This window comes from Sminthopsis crassicaudata, chromosome 5, assembly GCF_048593235.1.
Source record: "Sminthopsis crassicaudata isolate SCR6 chromosome 5, ASM4859323v1, whole genome shotgun sequence".
NCBI classification, from domain to species: domain Eukaryota; kingdom Metazoa; phylum Chordata; class Mammalia; order Dasyuromorphia; family Dasyuridae; genus Sminthopsis; species Sminthopsis crassicaudata.
The window spans coordinates 217,778,055-217,795,723 of NC_133621.1; the positions used below are offsets into that span (position 1 = coordinate 217,778,055).

The window sequence follows — 17,669 nt, forward strand, 5'->3', positions numbered from 1 at the left end:
GAAATCTGTGGTGTTATTGGAGAGATGGGAACCCCAATGTCACTTGTTCTTTTTGGTTTGCCTAAATGCCTCCCCATAAATGTGAAATCCTTGATTATTAGGTATTTTAAACAATGAATGCCCACTCCTTCTTACCATTATCCATATTTAGCTTCTGGTAGGAAGCCAGATTACCACTGGAAGAGGAGGTTCCACCACTGGCAAAGGAGTTACCAAAGCTAGATGAAAAGATAGAAAAAAGCAGATACCATCTGAGCCCTTCTCCAAGCTTTTCAAGACCATTATCTTCCCCATCTCCAGAAATAAAATCATATCCTAATATTAAAGTGATAGGGGCTTCCCAAAGCAGGAATTAAGGAATAATTAATGTTTAGCTTGTAGGTTCGGTGCCTATTTCTAATTTATTTATTACTGGGATTGTTGGGAGGTTAGGTAGAGAAAAGAACAAGAGACCAGGTCAAAAACAAAGTTACTCAAAGTAAAATGAATCTTGGAAGTTCTGCCTGATCATTGTTTTACAGGGACTAAGGCCTCCTGAACATTGGTTACTCACTACATATCTGAAGTAGCAGTAGGTGCAGCCTGCAGGTACAAATTCTGATAGTTCTGGAAGAGATTGTTTGTGTAACTGATGCATTCAGGGCTCCTGGTGCCATAGGGATTGGTGGGTGAAGACACTGGATAGTGGCCAGGCCGGACTGGTTTGGCTGTGGTAAAAGAAAAGACTAAAGACCCAAATACTGAAGATGTTGCCTCAACCCTTAGTTTTTATCCCTTGAAATTATTCTGTTTCCTAAATTGGTTTAAATGTTTTTTAAAGAAATCCATGTGGTGTTTTGTGTTTTTCTTAAATTATTATTTTTTTTCCCCTGAGGCTGGGACTTGTCCAGGGTCACAGCTAGGAAGTGTTAAGCGTCTGAGACCACATTTGAACTCAGGTCCTCCTGAATTCAAGGCTGGTGCTCTATCCACTGTACTACCTAGCCGCCCCTGTTTTTTTCTTGCTATTTGTGCCATTGAGAAAAAAAACAGTAACATCCTTCCACTATGAAAAGTGACTAGCAACCTGACATTCTAGAGATTTATCTGGCCTTGAAGGGAAAGAGGTTCTTGAGGCCATCAGGATGCCACACAGCAACAGGAACAGTCTTAGTTTCTGAAGAACCGGGGCTATTCAAGAGGAAAGTCCTTTCATCTTGGGAAGGCTTTTTTGAACCCTGTAGAGATTTTCCAGCCCAGGCCTAGCCCTCTCCCTAACTCTACCTTCTCCCCACCACTCACCAATCTGAGCAGAGTGGTTTCGCTTGCCAGCATTCTTGTAGCGCACAGCTTCCTTGATTCTGTCTACTTCTTGCTGGTATCTCCGCTTGTCTTTCATAGCACCTTCTTTGGCTTCCTTCAGTGCGCCCTCCAGGGCCTTAACTCTCTCAGCCGTAGCCCTAAGTCGTTTCTCCAGTTTAGGAAGCTCACAGCGCAGATCTGCATTGTCACGAACCAGCTTTGATTTGGACAAAGGAGAAGGAAATGAGGCAAAAAAAAGAAACCGGGAGAGACATAGAGAAATAGATTGAAAGACAGAAAAAAAGGGAGTCAAAAAATGGAGAAGACCATAAATAATACCATGCCATTTCAACCAATCTAGACCCTAGTTCCTTTCTCAAACACTGCTGTCAGCTGAAGATCAGGAATAACAGGGGGTTCTGACACTAAATAGCCACATTCACTGCCTCACATTTCCATTAGTGACACTGTCTTGTTTCTTCCCCTCAAGCTCTTGTCCCTCCAGTCTCACAACTATAATAAGGAATGGGGTTGAGGATCACAGATAAAATACCCACAAGCAGAAATAAAGTGTGGGCATGCTGAGGATGAGGCAGCAAAACACAGAAGCTAGTGGGGGAGGGGGTGATGAGGGGAAGAGGCGAGCTGTAAAATGGCAAGAAGAGTCAGATGCAAGCAGAGCAGAAGCCATGAGTACCCCACCCCAACCCTACCCCATTCCATCCACACACTCACACAAACAGCCCCACAGGGAGGAAAGAAAATGTTTGAGTTCTAACAGCCTTGTGTACCTTGCACCCATATCAGAGGATTTCTTGGAGTTTCCTTCCACTATGGATAAAACTAGGGGGCAGCTAGAACAAACAAAATCATCCCTGGCAGACTTCAATGACATCCCTAAATTTTTCACTACATTCCACATAAGAACTGAAATGCACAGGGAGACAAAAGAACAGGATTAGGGGGACTTTAGGAGAATAAAAACAGCAGAATTGGAAGGGAGGAATGGAGAAAGGGAATTAAAACTGGAAAGATTTCTGTGTGGTTTTGACTTCCTATTAAGTATAGATTACAAGCAACATTGTCTCAATAATTCAACAATTTGGGCACATTTTGTAACAGGGCTGTAGCATTGCCAGGAAAATTGTTGCCAGTTCCTCTTTCCTATCCTCTTCCTATAGGAAATATCTTGTTCACAATGAAATAGAAATCTACCTCATTCCAGGTAGATTTCTTTTTGGATTGGGACACACCTTCATATTGACCTAGGCAAGAGAGGGATGGGGAAAGAATTAAATGACAACTGCACGAGAAGTGAACATCCTCTTCCAGGAAATGTGTCTCTAGAGAGACTGGAGGGAGAAAATATAATAAAGCCTTTTGCTGGTGCTGGTACAGAATAAATGAATATATGAACACTAGGCTATAACAACAGCCTACTGGCCTGGGGTGAGTAATGAAATCTGCCTTCGTGTAGAGTACATTGCTTGGAATGGTAAAAATGCCCATTAGTCAACTGCTGAAGTCTGCCAGTAAGACTGAAAAATCTTGGAAGAGGAGAGTATCCCTGTTTTGAATACACCAAACATTTCCTGTCCTGATTCCTCCAGGCCAATCCCTTTTTCTCTCCCTCCCCTTCCCCATACCTTAGACACCCAATCTTCCAGCTAAGAAGCCGCAGCAGAGAGGAGGGGGGGGGACAGAAAGGCAGCAACTTAACATATGAGAGTCAAGGACTAGCCCTCTGCCTCAGGCTACTTGAGCCATCTTGGAGTCAAATCATCCATTCCCAGACTCCCTCCTTCAAGCCTAGGCCCCTAGAGGATAAGCAGCTTCCTTGGTTTCCCTGTTTATCTCCCATCTGTTAGGACGTTCTTCCAAAAATTCAATAGAAATTCTTGCTGCAATTCCAACCCATTTCTCTTTGTTCCAGGTCACCCCCAACTCCTCTTCCCAAGATGGGGATTTCTATACTTAGAAGGAAGAGGGTTGAAGTGCTTTGAAAGATAAACAATAGTCATGAGAGGAAGAAAGGAAAAAATAGCCAAATATAAAGATAGTATTTTTAGGAACAGGAAGAGAAAAAAAAAAAATCACACATTCAAACTAGGTTTTTCTTCATCCCAATGAGTACCCCCAAGTAGCCAGAAAAAATTATCCTCAGGAAACCCTATCATCCCTTCCTTCAACCTTACCTGTTTGTGAACCTTTGTAAGCTGTTCCAGGTTGTTCTCAAGAAAGGAAATCTTCTGTTTCTGGGAGTGAATCCCCCCACTGTCTTCGGGTTCCATTTCTGCACTCTTGGGTAGAAAGGAGTATAATATCAGGTCAGAGGAGGAGACAAAACATTATTAGAAGTTCCAGGCTGAGTCAGCCCTACTTGATATCATGGAGTCGGGGTAATATAAGGGAGAGGAGAGAGAAATCAAGAATAGGAAGACACTAGAAGTAACACTCACTTTCTTGACTCGAGTCGTGACGTCTTGAACGAACAGCTTGCGAAGGTTGTGGAGGGTCTGGAGTTCCCGGGCCTGTAAAAGAGAAAAAAATCTAAGAGAGCTAGAAAAAATCAGTTTGCATCATTTCTATGAACCAAAGTAAGATTCTGATCTTTAACTGATGTCTTCTGATGAGAGACATCCATTTAACATTAGAGTTTGAAAAAAGGACAGGAAAGAAAAAAATAGAAAAAAGGATAGGAGAATTAGATTCAGGAGTCCAGAGAACTCTCCCTTAGAGAAGTGCAGGTATAATAAACATTAAATAATAAAATTATTTTGATTTCCCAATGCCCTGTACAAAATTACTCACAACAGTCTCCTCCAGTCCTTTGAGGTCCTGCTTGGACTGCTCCTGTCGCTCATAGAGAAATCTTCAGCCAGATCAATATCATGAGATATTTTGGGGAAAAAAAGATAGAATTTTTTTATTATATCGATCCATTTTCCCCTTCTTTTTTTTCCCCATCAAATTATTCTGTCTTTACACACATATGTGGGCAAGTATGTCTTGTGTATGGGTACATTAATAAATGAAGGCATAGATGCCAGTGGATGTATTCATACATCCAGAAGTTGGCACATATACTCACGTCAGCTCCTGTAGTTTACTGCTCTTCTCGTGCTCCTCATTCTTGAGTTTCTCATAATCAGCCTGTAGTTTTTCTAGCTCGAGCTGTAGTTTCTGATTTAGGCTATAAAGATTAAAGATATGTCAGTAATAAAGAAAGAAAAATATTTTTATCTTTTTTCCCCTATCATGTTTCAAAAAGAAGCAGTTTAGAAGTGATCCATCTACCTTTAGCTATCTAAGCTTAACTGGAATCAATGTATCTAGGTACAAATTGATAATTGTTTCAAATATGGTCTTGGTTTTATCCATAGCACCTGCATAGTGCTTACATAGAAAATGTTTGTTGAATGAACGAGAGAACAATTAAAGGACTTATTCCAGGGCTTCAGAATAATCTTTGGAGGCTATAATGGAAGATAACATGACCAGAGGGCTTATCTAGGATTGGCTGGTTAGGTCCCCTTACTCATTAAGTTCATCAATGATTTTCTGCTTCTCGTTGATCTCATCCCGAAGCCGGGCCAGCTGCCGGTGATGGGCCTCACGATGGTTCTCCATCTGCAGTTCCAGTGCCTTCTGCAAACAATATACCCCAACCCCCCCATTTAAGAACAGAGGATGTCCCACACACAGAACAACCCTTTACTCTGCCAAACCCTGGCAGCTTCCCCAATTTTCCCCCCTCCCCTCTCCCTCACCTTCACCTCATCAGCATCCTGGGTATCTGGTTCCTTGTCTTTCAAGGCTACTTCATTCACAGTTTCTGAGGAGAAGTAGGAAAGGAATTAACACCGAACATGCCTCTTCCAAGGAAATAACTCATTTCTTTATGATAAGAGAAGGTGAAGATACTGAATAGGTCCCAAAATAAGTTACTCCAGTCTAAGATGGACTAACTTAATATAGCAGGGACTGGGAAAAGTCTTAATTCAATACAAAGTAAGCCTCATAACAAATGAATACCTGATTCTCATGAAAATTAACATCTTACATTTTCTGACCAATACTTGAATAACTAGGCCCCTCTATTGGTTTTGAAACTTGTTGAGAATTATCCCTCTTCACAGGAGAGAACACATAATATATGTAATGGATAGAGGACTAGTCTCAAAGTCTAGAAGGCCTGGGTTCAAGTTTGCATTGTATTTGCTGCTTGATCCTGGACAATTCACTTAACCTCTCAATGTTTCAAGCAACTTAAGACTAAGTTACTGAAGAGTGATAGATTTGCATTGGAAGAGGGATTTCCTCTAGGGGAGTTTCCTACCTTAAGGAAATCACAGGTACATAGACCACACACACATCCACATTCCCCTAAGTCCCAAGATAAAGTGAGGAAAGCAGGAGGAAGGTCTTACCCTGAGCCTGTAATTTAGCAAGCTCATCACTCAAAGAATCATAGGACTCTTCAAGATGCCTCTTCTTCAGTTCCACACTTTGCATGTATTCAGTCAGGGATCGGATTTTGGCTTCATGCTGGTGAAGGGGACGAGGCAGTAAACCAGAAACAGAAGAATAAAGGTAAAAGCAAAGATTCAGGGACATATTTTGAAAGTTCAAAAGATTGTCCCCACCTTCCTAGTACAGCCTCAGTGTTTTGCATTTTGCTATGGATTTTTGTGGGAATATAGTATTCCAAAAACATGGTCTTTAGAAGCCACCTGCCAAGGCATTCTTATCTTAGGAACTTTCAGTTTATCACCCTAAATCCCTATTATTTCCCTCTTTTAATGTTCCTCTGGCCTTAGATTACCATAAAATGTTGGCTAGAGGTAGATTATGAATTTTTCTAATAGCCACACTGGTGGTAGAGAAAGATTCCTATCCCCTATAAAAGACCCTCAATTCTTGGTCCCTCACCTGGGAGATGAGCAGCTGACAGGAAGAGAGCTCTCGCCCAGTCACCTCCATTTTTCGGTGACATTCAACCTGTAGATTCTCCAGCTGCCGGCACCGTTTAACCACAGACTTGACTTCTGACTTGATCTTACTGATATAGAGTCGGGCCACCGTGAATTCCTCTTCAATTGCTCCACTTATCTCCACTGGCTATGGATGGAGGAAGAACAAAAGACTTTCTCCTTAAGTCATACCTACCTCCCTTCTGCTGTAGTGTCTGCCATTTTCTCAGATGGCAGCAGAGCTCTTCTGGTTTTCCTAGATTTCTTGTTCAAGATCAAATACTTTATAATAGCCACCTATTACTTAGGATGTAAAATTAAAATTCAGCAACCCAGCCTTCAAGAATCTCTGCCAATCTCCCCACCTCTCTATTCACTATATTAATCTTTCAACAAGACTTCATTTTGTTATAGAATTAATATTTCTCACAAACACTTTGATCCAACCCTACCAACCTCCTTGCACGTGCTGTTTCCTCTATCTCCTGCTAAAACCTGATTCAAAGCTTACCTCTACGAGGAAATTCTCTTTTTACTCTACCTTGAACACTTGTTTATTTTTCATTCTTTTACCAAGCAATTATTTAGTTGCTATAAAATTAGCCTTACATTTGTATCTCTGGTTTTTAAATAATTTTTGTATCCTAGATTTATGTACTTTTTGCCTCCCTTTAGACTAGCATTTCCTTAAAGATAGCAATTATATTTCTCCAGTGCCCAGTTCCAAAGGCATTCAAATCAAAGGAGCTAACAAATGGATTTCATTTCCCCCTTCCCATTCCTCATACCCACTTAAAAAAGGAGAGACTTTATCCCTACTTACCAGCTTGATTTCCCCATTGCCCACAATGACACTGAATTCACTCAGATCTTTCATTAGTCCATTAAGGACTTCAGCAATTCTCTTTCTCTGGTGACCACTGACTTCTTGTATCCTCTGCAGCTCAGACTCCAAAGACAGCATGGTAGCCTAAAGAGAGTCACCACCATCCTCAGTCATGACCAGCATCTGTCTCAGGACAGAGCCTCTCCTTCCCTACATAGTGAGATCTTCAAGGAGGTAGATATGATCTGACTAGCATTGGAAAGAGATGAAGGGAACTATAAGAAAGTTAAAATCATGGAACAGAAGCAATGCTTGAGAAAATGAGGATCAGTAGCCAAGGGACTCTTTAGTCCACATAGAAAAAAGTGTGAAACCAAAAATATGTAATGATTCCTTTGGAGAGGGGAGAAGGGTGCTTTAGTTTGGGGGGTGGTTAGACCTCATAACTGTTTGGTCACTTACCACCTTTTGTGATAGTTCATCCATCAATAGCTGGTTCTGCTGACTCTTTTCCTCAACTTCTTGTGATTTTTGATCATAGTTGACTGCCAATTCTTCTAATGCTTGCAACACTTCTTTCACTTCATCCTTGGCTGCATCATTCTCTGATTGCAGATGACTCAGCTCCTGCTGAACCTTCTCATTATCACCTCTTGTGGACACCAACAGCTAAGATAATGGAAAGTTAGGTCATTGACTGTGAGTGACTAGTCCTGTGGCTTCCCAACCTGGGAAGGCTAAAGGCTAAATCTCAAGAGTAAAAGTGAATGACCTCATTGCACCTCTTATGGACATCAGGAGCTCAAAAAGTAGGAAGTCAGATACCAGTGATCCTCTAGTCTAAATTACCTTAGTGGCTTCCTGACCTAATGAGGTAGAGGTCCAAGTCTTAGGGCTATTACCTCAGTAGATTGAGGAAATATTATAGACTTTAGAAGAACAATTTACAAGGCATAGAGATATTAGTGGATGGAATGATGTGGTCTAAATGATATATAATATAGTTGGGTGAATATGGTTGCATGAATAAACTTAAAGACATGATTCATGAATCAATCAGAAGAGAAGGTCTGTAATATAATACCCCCAAGCTTTGTTTTGTTCAACATGTTAACCAATAATTTGGATAAATGTATAGATGATGCCAAGTTTTAAAGATGATAAGGCAGGAAGAAAATGCAAACTCACTGGATGACAGAACCAGGAATCAGAAAAATCTTTATGTGTAATAAGTCAAAAATCATAAGAAGAAATTGTATTAAATGAATATTAAGTCCTACATTTCTGTAAGTAGCAACTAAAGTTTTCCTATGTAACTGAGGCTAGTTTCTCCTAAGGCTTTACTGCATTGACTAAATTCATTTTTCTCTAAAAAGGTAGGGAAGCAGTCCCTGAGAAGTGATTAATTCAGGGGACTAAAGCATGAACTTTCCTAGGTATATGAGGCATAAAATAGGTATCCCATAAATACACTTTAGACTTGATGGATGTTCTATTGTTTTGCCAGTTAAAACATCTTTCTGACTAAAGATGTTTTCATATGGAGACAAAGGGATCTTGGTCTTCCTAAGCCAGTATGATATCTTTTCCATGTTTTGGTTAGGCAAAACTCCTTTTATTCAACCTTGAACCATGAGACTTGCCTGAGTCAGGCCTATTCCACAATAATGGTTAGTAGGAGTGCATCAGGATGAACTTGTTGTCAATGTGAGAAAAGAGAAAGCTATGGAGAAGAAGAGCCACTTTGAGCAAAAAGATAGCCCAATACAGCAACATGGTACCTTATGATTATCATAGCATTGTTGAAGGGAATAAGAACAAGAAGTGTGTTAAATTCTTTTAAAAGCAAAGCTGTAACAAGAGAATGAGAGCAAACTCAAGGATAAGAATTGGAACCATCACAAATGGATAGAAAGCTCTATCTTATTACTCTTCCCTCTCTGTTTTCTTGGAGTAATCTCCACAGAAGGGGCAAAGGGTATAGTGGGCTTTCTCAACAAGGACCTTTAGGAGTTTTAAAATACCAACAAAACTTAATAAGTCACAATAGTAGTTGAGATCATAATTCAATCTAGCCAATTTGGAGATATTCTTAGCAGCAGAGTTCCATCCACTTGGGAAGTTTAATGAAGACTTACTTTTGCACAAAGTCTATTGAATTAGTTAGAAGCTCTAGATGTAGATGCCTCTTTTTAGGTAGCTAAGATGGGGAATCGTGCTTTTCTGGACCTGCAAAAAGTTCTCCAATGGGGATCTGTAAGGGAGGGGATGAATTTTCTAAAAGAGATGGATTTTGTAAACTATAGCTGTGCCCAACTGTCAAAGGCTGCTGTACCCTATGACCATCAGACAAATAGGCCTTCTCTTACAAATCTCTATGCCAGTTATGGTGGGGGAGTGTAAAATGGAAATCCCTAGAGATGCCCAAGCCATGCTGTGAAGATGAGAGAAGCACAATTAATTTGCTTTACCAGTTCCATTTATAATTTTCTTGAATGGTTGATGAAAACAAATAGCACCTGGCAGCTTTTGGTCTACAGTAAGCTGAACAAAGTTGTCATAATAATTTCTGAGACCATTTCTTACTGTAAATGGTTAGGTAGCTCAGGCTAACAATGTTTGCTTTGAGCCTTCGCTATATTCAAGCAAATTTTGGAATCATTCTCTTCTAGGTTTGTTTCTTGAGCATCTCTCTATCATAGATCTTTATTATGATACTATTTATTTATTCTTCCAACCTTAATTCCTAAATTGAAATTTTGTTGTAGCCTAGCTATATTCTGGGTCTTATAATTTTTTGTATTCTTTATTCTTTTTTCTATTCTTTTTGTATTTTGATGCTGCTTTATCTGAGTTCTGTGTTCTTCAAGAAATGTCTTAGCATCTCAGGCCAAGAACCTATAAAATTTCAATATGTTCATAGTAGTCCAATCTCAGATGAAGTCTAATCACTGCTATCCTGGTCTAAACTACAAGTTTCTTCTCTGGTTTGGGTCTGAGAGATACAACTATAGACTTGTCCCTGGTTGAAGACTGCTACTGGCCCCAACCCTTCAGCTAACTGAAAGACTTACAGATTTATAGCAATTGGTTTAAGCTGTCTGACCTCTTTACTCAAATGCATATCTCAGAGTGGCCTGGGGAATGAATCAAAAACTTTATTCAGAAGTCAAAGCTGTTCAACTGCTCATTTCTGCTCCTGTCCTTTGCCTAATATACAACCCCAAAACACTCCTTGCCCTAATCCACCAGTCCAAGTCTGCACTGTAACTGTGATCTAGCTCTGAAGTTATAGTGTCAGAGTTAGCAGCTGGATCCTGTTCCTGATTCCTGCATAATGTCAGACCTATCCCTGCAGAATCCAAGATCACTGTTTTTTCTATCTTACAGCAGAACTCAACTCAGTCCCTTTATTTAAAAAGTTCTGAGAGGTTCCTTCCTGTCTAGATACTTATCCCAGTATCAACAGATTATTTTTGCCTCCTATTAGCCTGAGATGGAAAATGACTCACTGTGATTTTTCCTTCTGTTTCCTAACCACAACTCAATTCAGAGTTCTTTCTAGATTTTTATTGAAGTAATTGTGGTGGAGCATGGGGAAGGTAAGAGCTAGGCTTTATTGCTTCCTCCTATTCCACCATCTTTGCTGGTCTCCCAAAAATGAATAGGACAGGGTTCTGGACATAGAAAATGTATTTTTCTCTATTCCCATAGCTATAAATTTATAAATATAAATTCCCACAGCAGTTCAACTTCCTTGGGAAGAAGTCCATTATATATTCACCATCCATTGCCAGAGCTATTCGAACTCTTCCTTCAAACTGCTGCAATTTAGTGGGCAAAGACCTTGAAAAAGTCCTTATATCTGAGGCATTGATACCATATTAATCATATACAGTTGACTGGACTGGATGGGGTTACATCATCCAGGTCAGATGGTAGTCCTTTTAAGGGACAAAGAGTAGAGATCAGCCCTGAGAAAATTCAATGTCTAGCCTAATTAGTCAAGTTTTGGAGAGTACAGTGATGATGTTTCAGACAATTGAAAGCATAATCAAGAACATGCTACTAATCGTTAATTTTCCACAATCCAAAAAGGAAGTCCAGAGGCTTATGGCTTTTGGAGAATGCTTTTCTTCCCTTATGTATTTTAATAGCTTCCATTTACCAAGTCATCCACAAGTAGAGATGATTTTTCAAGTTGGGCCAGAACAGAAAGACCTTTAGGTAAACCATCCACTAGTCTCCCATGGGGCCTTATGATATTTTGTGGCCCATGTTTTTAGAAGTCTGTGTTCATAAAGAGCAGAATGATTATACTGTAGCCTTTGGCAGATACCTAGAAGTAGCTAGGCTAAAAAACCATTTGGTTTCTAGAATTATAAGGTCTCCAAAGTTTCCACTTCTATACCACTTCTGAAAAACAAAATTTTGACTACTGATACCCAACTGTTACCATTAATTACCTTTTGTCTAAATCCAAGTATTGGATAGTTTCTCTGAGGAGATGAGTAGGGCAATGGAAAAAAGGTCTCTATTCCTAAATGGAGATTGTGTCTTCAAGATCTTGCTCTCTCAGTTCTCTGAGGTGTTAAAACCTCTCCCAGAGACTAAAATCTCCAATCTCACCCAATACCCTATTTCCTTTGCTAACCAAATGATTCCACATGAAGCCCTCACTTCTGAGGAATATCATTCTGCTTAGTTTACCAACTGCTCTGCCCTCTACAAATGGGAGAATTCACAATTAACTGTCAGGGCCATTAAAATAATAATAGATAATATCCTGAGGGATAGGGGTTCTAACAAATCCTCTCAGTGGGCTAAGTGTCAAGCCTAGTGTATAAGAATCTTGTACTGATTGTTGGACAGTTGGACAGTCTAAATGGTCTGGAAGCTGGACAGATTTGACAAACAAAAGCTCTCTCCTTAAGAGTCAGGACAGCTGAAATAATTTTTTGATACAGCCAGGAGATGTTTGTGGGAGATGTCAGCATTCACTGGAGAGATATGTGCCCACTACTGAAGTATACAACCAGATTGATGCCAATATGAAAAAGTTCATTCCAATCAGGACTTGGGGCTGTTTGTTCTGAACAAGGAACCAGATAATTCTCCTAAGAACAAGGCAACTACTTGTTACTGGAGCCCCTCATATAAAACAGAATGTCAACATACCATGTACAGTCTTTGACTTGCCCCAAGTGGCAAATTAGTCCATTTCCTCTAGCTTAGGGCAAGAAGTTTGTCCTTGCTAAATGACAGCTTTGTCATCACACCACTGACATTTGGCATCCTACTTCAGATAAACCATGTCTTTTGCTGAGTTAACACCATTCTAGGAAGGGGGAAGGTTCTCTGCTTTTGAAGTTTCTGGGATCTATCCTATTTATCCAATAAGGAAAAGTTACTTTTTGACATTGTTCCAATTAATCCTCTCTGGCCTTTTTTATTCCATCCTTGATTCCTCATTCTGACCTAAAGGTTTCTGCCCCTCAGGATATGTACGCCCTGGGGAAATAGCTAAGTCCCCCTCAATTAGATTTAATTTTTCATGGTATGATTGAGACAACTCCTTCCCAGAAAAGGCTTGTGAAAACAAATGATGATATTATTGGCAAGTATCTTACTTTCTAATAGCATGGAAAAGGTAAAACTCTTTCTGTATAATAATTAGGAGATTGCAGACAATCCTGAGTTCTGGATCCATATGAGGGAAAGCCTCCCCCTCATGACCCTTTTAGGATGGAAGATGTCCTTGCAGGTAGGACAAAGAATATTGAGGGGTAGTAGGTGGTAGAGAGCAAGTCAGGCTACATGCAAGAAGGTAATGAACTCTTGGGCCTATGATAAGGATTGGTAAATATAGTAGAATCATCTGCATGGTGGCACTGATGTTTCTGATGCTATTCCTCCTCCGTATCATTTCTTTACATGAAGAGACCAATGTGAACTGTCTCCACTTATCACCTATCACATGACAGATCTGGAACTTGGTCCTCTGAATCATGGAATCAAAAACCCGGGTTTTCTGATCTTTGGTTTCCTTCATATTTAGTCACTTTGGATTGTGTTCCTTTAGGGGACTACTGCATTGCTTTTTTTTCATCCTGTGCTTCTGGTTTTGTTTTTCTTTTAACTTGATTAAGTTCTTTCTCCATTGATACTTGTGCCAGACTTCTCAAATCCCTGAGGTCTAGGTTGTCCAGTAATGACCTCAAAGCCATTTAAATGATGGAGAGTCCTTTAGAACAGTAATTTCAAACTCAAATAGAAATTGAGGACACTAAACTTTACATAAGGATCTCTTCAGGCAGCATATTGCTTTAGTTTTAAAATGTGATGTTATCTATGCTTTATTGTATTTTTATTTATTTTGTAAATATTTCCTAGTTACATTTTTGCTTATTTGTTTGTCTGCTTTCTTTGAGGTCACTCTAGAGAGTGTTACATGGCCTTGTAGGCCATGTTTCTGACATTTCTGCTTTAGAAGACCCAGAAGATTTTGTCACCAAGGGATGGGATGTGGCAGGAACGATATCTACTAAAAGTCCTGCCATAAAGGTTGGGATAGTTTTTTCCCTAGAAGTCTGGGAAACTATCCCTGAGACTCGATTGGCCCAAGCAGCTAAATCTTGAACCTTTTTGATAACTTAGAGTATATAAAAAGACCCATGAGGAGTCAGTGCCTATAGACTAGATAGCTATTCAATTACATTGCAAGTGAGTCCACATACTCTTCTGACCACAGGCATTTCTGTACCGGGTCAAGAACTGCATATGCCTTAACTAGCACCATATCCATGATATAGCTAAGTAAATCTCCTTTTTTTTTTTTTAAACTATCAGATAGTCTCCAAGTGTCTCATGTTGTTCCAAACCTAAACCTAAATCAATGGATTAATAATTTATATAATTTCAGGTTGGAATATTATAGAAAAGCATTCCACGTGGGGAAAACAACAGCAACAACCCAAAGCAATAGGGATTTTAGGAGAAAACAGGTTCACTATAGGTCAACAATGTAAATTCAATCTTATGCTACATTAATAGATGAGTAGAATACTGAATGACACTGATGATAGTCTGACTATAATCTATCTTCGTCAGGCTACATCTGGATTACTATATTCAGTTCTGTGTCTCATATTTTAGAAAAGATATTGACAAGTTGGGGTACATACAAATTAATGTTCTATAAATCATGCCATATGAAGAGCAATGGAAGACCTTATGGGAAATGTTAAGCTTTGAGCTTAATTTTGAGAATTAAATTTGAGAAAATAAGACTTAGTTGTCTTCAAGTATTTCAAGGATTGTTATGTGAAAAGGGATTAGAATTGTTTTGCTTGACTCCAGGAAGCAGAACTCAGAGTAATGAATAGAAGTTGCTTATGTCATTTTGATAAAGAAAAATTTCCTAACTCCTTATATTGCTCAAAGGTAGAATGAACAGTCTTTCTCCTCCTACTGATTCTGCTATTCAACCTACAATCTTCTCTCTGTCTCTCCCTTAGACACAAGCCTTAGTGTCCAGGACAACTCCTTTCAAGTTTTCAAAACACTATATGGAAAAATTCAAAGATGTGTCTCAAGCACTTTTTTGGTGATGTTCATAGACTTGTCAACTTCTCTGAAAGAAAAGAAACTAAATACATGGGAGAGGAGACTTCTCAAAAATCTTATTATGCTCCCAAAAGATGATCAAGCACATAATAACTACTAACCTATATGCCTACTTTGCCATTTCTTCAAAATCTATATAAAAATAGCACACAGGCATCATGGGAATTCTTGATGTAGAACTGCATGTGGTTTGAACCCAAGAGCCTTCACCATCCTTTTGGCTGATTTCTAAACAGTTTCAAAATTATCAACATCCTTCCAAAAATGTGGCATTTGGAATTGAATACAAAACTTCAATTGTGGTCCACATATTAAATTATCTTAATGGAGCCCAAGGTATCTCTTTGTGTGTCTGTCTGCCTGTCTGTCTCTCTCTCTCTCTCTCTCTCTCTCTCTCTCTCTCTCTCTCTCTCTCTCTCTCTCTCTCTTTCTCTGTTTCTCTGTCTCTGTCTCTCTCTGTCTATCTCTATCTCTGCAAGTAGAGTTAAATGATTTGCCTAGGGTCACATAGCTAGTAAGTGTCTGAAGTCAAATTTGAATTCAGGACCTCTTGATTTCAGAGCCAGTACTCTATTCACTACACCACCTAGCTGCCCCAACAAGATCCTTTTTTGACTGTCATAAAATATCCAGCTCTTTTTTTTATAAATTGAAAACTGTTGTCTAAACAGATTCCTCCATCTTATACTTCTGACAATTCTTTGAACCTGAATGAAAGACTTCCACTTATTCCTATTAAATTCATCTTATTTGAATTTTTAAAAAGTAGAATGTTATGCTAGAGGTTAGTGAATACTGTATCATTGGAAGTCCTCAGTGAGAGTTGGATGACTATTCAGATATATTTCTAAAGAATTCCTATTAGGTATACTTTTGACTAGATGATCTCTGAAGTCCTTTCCAAACCAAGGTTCAATGATTCTCAGTCTAGTTCTGATTCTGAGACTATTGACGGAAGCAAAAGACCTAAGAGAAAGAAGGCTTTTTGCTAGATAGGAAAAAAAAAATGTAGATCAGAGATATTAAATTAGTAGCCCAATTCTTGGACTTTTCAATATGTGAGTAAAAGAAGCCCCAAATAATTTTAAAAGTCCTCATTGTTATTTTCCATACATAAAATGTACTTTCTCCCTTCCTAGTAATAAATTAGATTTCTCATGCTCTCTAAGAAAAAAAAATATTCAACCCACCCCCTTCCCACCTCACTTCCCATTTCCCTGTCTCCTCCTAACCACTGGGAAATCCTCTGAATTCTAGTTGTCATCCCTACTGCTGCAAATATAATTACCTCTTCCTGGTCCAACATTTGTTGTTTAAGTTTTTCCATCAGTTGACTCTGCTGATTAATCTCATCATCCTGTTAGAGATAAGGGAAAGAAACAGGCAGAATGAAATTTTAGTAATTCTCTCTCAAAGGTTTGTATTTGGGGATCTGCTTTAGAATTACCAAAAAGCGGAAAAAGGTATTATATGAAGGACTCTCCCTAGTCACCTTATCATCTAGCTGCTTGTAGAGACGCCTTATCTCCTCTTCATATTTCTGTCTTTCCTCAGGCGCTATTCGAACCACAATGGATGAGTTGTCATTCACAGGTGTCTCCTCACAGAGCTCCCCTCCAGAGGTTGTTCCTTCCCCACCCAGACGCTCAGTCTCTGGCACATTCTCCCCTAAAGAGGCAATACAGAAAAAAGGTTGAAGATACACATGCTATAAAGAGAAAGGGACATTCATATGGACATCCCTCCGAAAGAAAAGCATCCCAGTTAGATTCCTTTACTTATTGCCACAAAATCTTTTTTGCTGTTAAAAAAAATTTACCTGTTTTTTGCTCCTAAAGAAAGATCCATTTTCTTCACAAAGAAATCCCTTATCATCACTTAGGGATTACCCTGTGTTACCCTTTAATATTCCCTTTCTAAAAACAGAGTCTTGCATGTTCCCCTCTCAAACAAGGGGTTTGACTACTCTGACTACATGTTACTTCTCTCCTCTCCCCCGAATGAAAGTTTCTTTCTCACCACCCCCACCTAAGGGGGTTTCTTTCCCTCAGAGGTCCTATTTTGCTCTAACCATTTCTCCACCGACTAAGCTCAGCTTCCAGCTTGGCAATTGTCTCTTTTTGTGCCTTTGTCTTCTCCTTCTCTTTTTCATATTTCTTCTTCCATTGCTCCGCCGTCAGTTCCAGATTTACTGAAGCAGTATTCTTGATGGTCTTTGCCCTGGAAAGAGGAGGAAGAAAAAATGAGAAGATATGGGGATTGAAGAAACAGGATGGGAAGAATGAACTGAGCTAGGATGGTTCTGAGGAAATTGCTGAGGGAGAAAGTATAGGCTTGCCACAGACCTCTGTCCAAACATAAGAGTAGATTTGGTCTCAGCATCATTGTAACTGGATGGTGAGCAGCAGATAAACATGGTTGTCCTACAGTTCCCTCCCAAAGAGTCCTGAAGGATCCTAGTCATTTTGCTGTCACGATATGGAACATAGCTTTTCTGAGGAGAAATGAAACTGAGTGAGAAAAAGAAACCTGATATGAAGGGCAAGAGGGTAGGAATTGAATTGAGTGAAACTTATTGAGTGACGGGATGAGAAGATTGAAAGGCTTGGGGGAGGGAAATAAGGATATAATGAGATGAGGTAAAGGTAGAAGGGACACTCACTGTGCCTTCAGCCAGGGCAGAGATCACATTCCCCAATGCTGACAAAGACTTGTTGATATTCTTTGCTTCATCCAACACAGCTCCCTCTGCCCCTGTTTTGCTGACCTATTCAGGAAGAGAAGGATGTATGTGTCATTCCAAACTTCAAACAGGCTGAACTTTCACTCTCAGCTGGAGTTTCTCATATTTTTAGGGATGAGAAGGATAGAGAATAAACTAAAAGTTAAACTTGAATAAGAGGACTTTTTCCATTAGCCAGACTTTCAAAGACTTTGATAAGAAAAGTTGCCCCTTGAGATTT

General features: G+C 39.5%; 1 protein-coding gene across 4 annotated transcripts in view; it reads right to left on the reverse strand.

Annotated features, from left to right (window-relative positions):
* The window catches only part of KIF5A (kinesin family member 5A), a 33,213-nt gene that overhangs the window by 4,771 nt on the left and 10,773 nt on the right, over positions 1 to 17,669 (reverse strand). For 2 of the 4 annotated variants that reach the window (XM_074269866.1, XM_074269865.1), the window contains exons 9-26: positions 17,369 to 17,473; positions 17,052 to 17,200; positions 16,778 to 16,926; positions 16,199 to 16,374; positions 15,995 to 16,063; positions 7,543 to 7,749; positions 7,078 to 7,224; positions 6,214 to 6,402; positions 5,712 to 5,829; positions 5,052 to 5,116; positions 4,820 to 4,929; positions 4,373 to 4,474; positions 4,093 to 4,153; positions 3,741 to 3,812; positions 3,477 to 3,581; positions 1,282 to 1,498; positions 554 to 707; positions 136 to 218 (exon numbers count right to left, since the gene is read on the reverse strand). In XM_074269866.1, coding sequence (XP_074125967.1) covers positions 136 to 218; positions 554 to 707; positions 1,282 to 1,498; positions 3,477 to 3,581; positions 3,741 to 3,812; positions 4,093 to 4,153; positions 4,373 to 4,474; positions 4,820 to 4,929; positions 5,052 to 5,116; positions 5,712 to 5,829; positions 6,214 to 6,402; positions 7,078 to 7,224; positions 7,543 to 7,749; positions 15,995 to 16,063; positions 16,199 to 16,374; positions 16,778 to 16,926; positions 17,052 to 17,200; positions 17,369 to 17,473 — 2,278 coding nt within the window. Of the gene's footprint in view, positions 1 to 135; positions 219 to 553; positions 708 to 1,281; positions 1,499 to 3,476; positions 3,582 to 3,736; positions 3,813 to 4,092; positions 4,154 to 4,372; positions 4,475 to 4,819; positions 4,930 to 5,051; positions 5,117 to 5,711; positions 5,830 to 6,213; positions 6,403 to 7,077; positions 7,225 to 7,542; positions 7,750 to 15,994; positions 16,064 to 16,198; positions 16,375 to 16,777; positions 16,927 to 17,051; positions 17,201 to 17,368; positions 17,474 to 17,669 lie in introns of all 4 variants that reach the window. The other 2 variants (XM_074269867.1, XM_074269868.1) reach the window with 2 other exon arrangements.